The following is a 6,422-nucleotide window of genomic DNA, read 5'->3' on the forward strand; positions in this document are numbered from 1 at the left end:
AAAGCTTTTCCTTGAGCAAAGTTCGTACCGCCAATATACATGGTCAACCAAAAAAAGCATTTCCAAGTGTAGACATCGCAACTTGTCGTCATGAATCAAATTCCGACTTTAATTCCAGTCGCTTCATTTCACGCCAAACAACGTCAAATATCTCACCAGTGCAGATGTGTGCATTGGCTCATGTTTAGCACCAGTACTTTGTGACCTTTTACTCGCGCGGTATGAAAGAAGTCCCATGGCTAACTTTGATCACACGAGTACAGTTAAAGTGTTCGGCTACGTTGACGACTTTTTAGTGTTTTACCGCATCGATCAATCTGACCCTCGGCGAACCACCAATGAGATATTTGACATTCTCGGGCATGAAATGAAGAAACTAGAAATAACGTCGGAGTTTATTTCTGACGACAACCTACGTTGTCTACAATTATAAAAGCTTTTTTTTTGTTGATCATGTATATTGGCGGTACGAGCTATGCTCAAGAAAGAACCTACTTTTTACGTCCACCCATTCTAAGCTAGTCAAGTGAAGCATCACTTTTTCCTGCCTAAAAGCAATTCTAACTGGCTCTTGTCACCGCCAGATAAAGTGCAGTTTCTCGCTCCAAGTTCACGGCCTTCAACAAGCAGGCTTTTCTTATCCCGAGGTAACTTCCATTGCCGAGACTCTCCTAACGTCACTAAGAGTGCCTGATAAGAGACAAAGCAACAGCTAACTCAACAAGCCTCATTCTAGCAAGGCTGTTATTCCCTACGTACACAAAGTTTCCCATAGGCTAAAGAAGGTCACTGGAAAAATGGGTGTAAGAGTTGCGTTCGGCGCACGCGACAAGATCGCTGGCCTTTGTCGCATAGTGAACAGCGCAGGACCTAAGAAAGAAGCATGCACTAAGAAACACGCTACGTGCCATGTTGAATGTGTTTTAGCGATTCTCTACAAGCTATATTTTTTACTTTTGGGCACGGTTACATTGGCAAAACAGGGCGATGCATGAATGATTGGTTGAGAGAGCACGCTAACTCTCTACAAGGTTCTCTTTCTAGCCACTTGGCAGACCATTGTAATAAGTCTTGTTGTCAGCCAATTCTTGAAAAGTGTTTGATCATGGGGGGATATAAAATTCGGCGCGATCACGAGATTAGTGAAGCCTTCTACATTCAACAACTTGTGCTTACTAAGTTAGCGTATCCTCAATTTTTCTTAACTGCTGTGAAGTTAGTTATCTGGGGTCCACTTATATGACTGGTTGTTGATAAGGTAGGCTGTATGGTGCATGTATGTGCGATTCTGCTTATGGTGCGTGGTTATGTGCAGATTCTGTTTTCTGTATATTGCAGTTGGTTTGCAATAAACCTTGGTTGCTTGTTCAGGGCTCACCTCGTCTCTTCTTTCCCTTCTTATCGTTTGCGCTGTTAAGCACTTTCTTTGTCTACCATACAGCACCAACCAGCCGTATCAAGCACTTTGTTAGTCTTGTAGGCGTATGTGCCAGTGAAATTGCACTAATATTACTGTGCTTCAAACACTTTACACGTAAACTTGTACTTAACATGAAGACAAATTTTGGTATGGAAGCAAGGAGCAGTACTTTTAAAATAAAATTTTGCACAAACCGGAATAAATTGACATTCCGTTAAGTTCATAAGGCAACTACGTGACCAAAAATTCTTTCTTTCAGAAATATTTTACTGTTTCATTGTTTTCAATGCAGGCAATCATCACAATTTTTTCGTATACATTTAAGATGGTTGCTAAAATAGCTGGGATGTTTGGGGTGGAATGACCCATTAGTAAATCAACCTTTTAAGCTGGAGACATCTAGGCCGTCCCCAGTTGATCATACAACTCTAACATTATGCATTGTATACAGTTTTCTACACGCACTGCTGTTGATCTGATGGCAAACTGATACTCATATTGGAAAAATAAATAGGTATATGGGACACATTGCTTGAGATGAAGCCTTCCCATCAGAGGAATGTTCCTGAAATGTACAAGATATTTGGTGCACCCTATGAGTAGCGTCCACCACTGCTGCAACCCTTTGAGTAAGGTTGTGAGCCCGGAACAGCTGCTTTCATGTTGTGGTGAGTGCACTGCATCATCAGCACCCAGTCCATCGTAGAAGACGTAGTGTTCTTTCCTTTCAACATTCTGCGTGTAAGAGATGCACAAAATTCAACTAATCACTTAAAAAATACTGGGAACAATCAGAACCTCATTATGATGTGTCATATAATAAAAAGCTCCAGCTTTCCTACTATTCACTTTTACTTTTACAAGCATCTGTGCATATTAGTGTACGAATGAAAGTGCCATGTTTGAGTCTACACCATGGTGGTGGTGAAAAAGTGCTTCTCTCTTGAATCATGCACCTACCAAGAAGTTTGAAATATACTGAGATGCTCAAATTTCAGCGTTTTTACCAAGTTTTCTTGCTTAGCTAGAATACCCTAACCAATAGGCCACTACAATGGGTGATACAAAAGATTATATAAACCCATTCAGACAGAAAAGTAGCAATATTTATCATTTACTTTGAAGGATAGTTTTGTAGACATGTACACATCACCGATGTACAATCTACTGTGTGAAACTAGTGTAAAACATCGAGCAAGCCCCAATCTGAAAAGATCAACAGCACTTATTAAATGGCAACTGCTGATGAAAACACAGCACTGTGTATTTGTGGAAGCGCACCTCTAAATTTTTTCTCCAGTTACATAAATGTGGGGTACTGGATTATTTTATGTGTCTTTTACAGGTTGCTTATTGGTCAACAAAATGATTACTTTAGGCCTTGAAAAAAACTGACAAATCTCAAAAATAAATGAGACGTGCTAACATTATTCTTCCAGTACATGCGGAAGCAGCTCATTCGCAGTTGAATTTTTTCAATTCATAAAAACAGCCATACAACAGATAATGTATCACAAGTAAGTTAAGTATATGCTCAATAAGCTCTGACTGCTGGACTATAAATATGTATAATTAAAAAAATGCACGACTTATTAGAGAAGTAGTTAACAGGAATATATGCACGGAGGGCTTATTAGTTGGATCAGTGTGTTTGCATTCCTAAGGATGAAACCTGCACAGACAAAATGCATGAAACAGACAAGAACTGTTAGGTCTGCCTGCTTTCATTTACGGCCACCTGTGTCGCCATCCTCATTTCGGTTTTCGCGAGCGTGTTCTTTAGTGGCTAACTATGCCTACACCATTATCATCTGTGCTGTATCTGCTTAACTGAAAGTATTGTGTGGGTGTTTGGTGGTACGCTTTGGCTAAGCTTTCATATGTAACCACAGCGCCAAAACCCTACACCAAAATATACAGAAATATTCTATTCTACAATATTCTTTGTGCCGCACTACAACGGTGCCAAAATGCAAAAAGATGTGTGCAATTGAGTGTGGCTGTTCAATCCCTTATTAAAGCACATCAATATTTCTATATCCTTATTATCTACGATATACTAGAATAAATATAAACAAACCTAACAAGGCATAAAAAGCGCAAATCGCTGACCAAACAAGGTACATCTAAATTTTTTGGTTAGCTGCACGATCTTTAACAAAGCACCTGTCACGCCGCTGCAAAGCGCAAGCATCAAAGGGGTACTGATACAAATTTTAAGCATTTTGAAATTGTTACTTTAAATAGCTATTTACTCGCAATAAAAACGCACCCCTATCTTCAGTCATTGAACTCTGGATTTTTTTCTCCCGCGTAATAAACGCGCCCCATTTGTCCACTGCAGTCCCACTAACTGACAACTGGCACCTCATTTGCCGTTGATCTGCTTCGTTTATTATTATTATTACTATTATGCCATTTCTTTCGCCCACTTCGGCTCGCTCACCCCCCCCCCCCCCCCCCGCCTTTTTTTTCTCACCCGCTACCGCATGCCCTAAGGTCCATCTGCGCGCGGCACATCCCCCCGTTTTCTTTAACCCTGCGCTACAGCGAGGTTCACGAACATTGCGACTGTTGAGACATCGCAGCTGATAAGCACCGAGCGAGCGAAGGTCACGAAGCTAGCGGCGCCAAGAGACGGTCACTTCCTGCAATTACGAATATCGCGGGCAAATCGGGCGTCGGCAGGCCGGCACGCACTTCTGCACTTCGTTGTTCGCATGCACGAAAGCTTACCTTTTCAGCAATAGCACGAAATCCAAAAGCTTTCTCCATGTAGCTCCCAGCGCACACTCCGTTGATTGCTTGATCGCAAACATTGTGCTTGCAGCGTGCACAAGCTTCAACGAAAGCCGTTGACAGAGGACACACTCCGCCGCACCGAAGTTGTTCTGTACTTGCCGACGCGACACAGCTTGCAGTGACTCGTACTGCATCTACTGTAAGCGCGAGTTGAACCGTGCAAGCCGTATAAGTACACATCCTAAGCAAAGCAAGTGAATAGTAAAATAATAAACCACCGTCAGCCTGCAGCTAACACGCATACGACATGTTACCACCCAATTCAAAGTCTGCCTGTTGACGATGGCGATGGGCCGTTGCCCCTAGACCTCAAAACCGAAACCGAAATTGATAGCAGCACCGTTTTATGATATAATTTCCAAGCTATGTCAAGCCTCCAAGATATAGTGTAAATTTTATGCTTGACAACATATTTATTTGCTAGCAGAGCTTCAAAGTCGTTTTTTTTGCCGAGTGAGGCGTGATTGTGGTGTTGTTTCGACATTTTGGAGTTAAAATTTGTTACTTGTGCAACATAGATATAAATAAAAAGTTAGGGAAGGGTGGCGGGGAGGTTGTTCTATATTTGACACATCTCCACCCCTTTCTTATGTTCGTTTGACGAGCCTTCTTATTCAAAATTGGGCAAATCTAGCACCGAAAAAAGCTCAACGGAGCTGCATTGGCATATACATGCTATCAACGTTTTTCTAGAACAGTGATAATTATAAATAATGTTTTAATATTACTGTTTTAGAGGAAAGGTGAACGTATGTATGAGCCAACTGAGTGTCATTGGAGCTACTTTCGAGTCAGGATTTGGCCCATTTCACACACACAAAAAAAATGAAAGCCCTCGATTTGGTTTCTCAAGTATGCAACCACAGGCAAAAATGTACATGTAAATGGGTCAGGCCCCCCTTTTTTTCCTCTTTCTATCCCCCTGCATGCGTTAATCCTAGCAACACCCCCGCTGTGCTATTAGCTTCCTTTAAATAACACTCTGCCATTCAAAAAGAACCTGGGGACTATGCTTTTTTTTACCAACAAAGTATGAATGACGCTTGCTTCTATTTCAAGTCCCAAATTGTGTGTGAGCATAGCAATGTGCGATTATCAGTGCATTGTAACGTCACAGTAACAACTATCAATTACAATGCTGCAACTAGTCAACTATTCTCCATTCTTGTGGCACGGGTACATTGTGCTTGTGTTGTCTACGATCGTTCACGTGTATATTAAGCGACGCGCAAGCGTTCATATTAAGGATATAAAAAAGAACAGTAAGTGCGCACAGAGTGGTGCATACCATTGTACGAGTTCACCCGGGCTTAGCGGATGTGCGCTAATCTTGTCCTGTGGTGAGGCATATGTGCACAGCAGCTGCATTAGAGTAAGCTTAGCCTGTTATTTGTAAACATGCCTAGTTCCACGTCAATGCGAATGGTGCAAACATTCAATTTGAACTCATCCATGTTCATAGATCTAAATATAACTCACTGAATAAATCAGGGACGTGTGTATTATAGCGAAATACTTCAGTGTGAGGAAATATGTGGACCCCCATTAAAAAAATTGGCCCCGTATCTGCATGTTTCTGCAAATGTCATCGAAAGACGACAGTCTTGCGTGTGGAGAGAGTGAACAGGGCATTTATTTGGTGTTTTGTGCAAGAAAATTGGTGAGTGGTATTCTGGAGGCACTGCGTTTGAGTCCCTCGAGCGTGCAGCGGAGGCGAACGAGCGCATCAAGTCACCTCACACATTAAGGGACTTTATAACACATAAGACATGAGCGCCATCTGGCAGTTTTCTAAAAAACAAAAAACAAAGCGCATGTCTCTGACACGGGTGTGCGCGCCCATCTCAGAGGTGATAAGGTGTAGAACGCAAGGCGACGGTAGGTGCCACCACCGTCTCGTCTTAGCAAAGCGTTGGAAACACTCCCCGTTCCGTGCAATCATTGCATGGTCAGCGCAGCGTGATAAGCGCTACGGTCCTTAAAATTACTCATGTATGCTTTTTCTAGTAAAATACGCACGTGCAGAATATATACGTGTTGTTATGGTGCCTCATACATGCGCAATAATTGCTTTTTAATTGACGATTGCACAAGCATACACGCTCAGTCTTGAGCAACATTCGTGGGCGATGCGGATGGGTTCGGCCGTTTCAAGTACGAGATGCCGTATGGAGTGGACAAACAAGATAAATGTGCAGGC

At 42.1% G+C, this 6,422-nt stretch overlaps 1 protein-coding gene across 1 annotated transcript; it reads right to left on the bottom strand.

Moving 5' to 3' along the window:
* Positions 1-882: 882 nt before the first annotated feature.
* Positions 883-4,477, bottom strand: LOC142786558 (uncharacterized). The gene is made up of 2 exons (XM_075884271.1): positions 4,157-4,477; positions 883-2,155 (listed from the first exon to the last, which is right to left on the bottom strand). Exons 1-2 carry the CDS (start codon positions 4,354-4,356, stop codon positions 2,014-2,016), a joined length of 342 nt encoding a protein of 113 aa, XP_075740386.1. The 5' UTR covers positions 4,357-4,477; the 3' UTR covers positions 883-2,013.
* Positions 4,478-6,422: the final 1,945 nt, after the last annotated feature.

This window comes from Rhipicephalus microplus, chromosome 2 (genome assembly GCF_043290135.1).
Source record: "Rhipicephalus microplus isolate Deutch F79 chromosome 2, USDA_Rmic, whole genome shotgun sequence".
In the NCBI taxonomy this organism is placed as follows: Eukaryota; Metazoa; Arthropoda; class Arachnida; order Ixodida; family Ixodidae; genus Rhipicephalus; species Rhipicephalus microplus.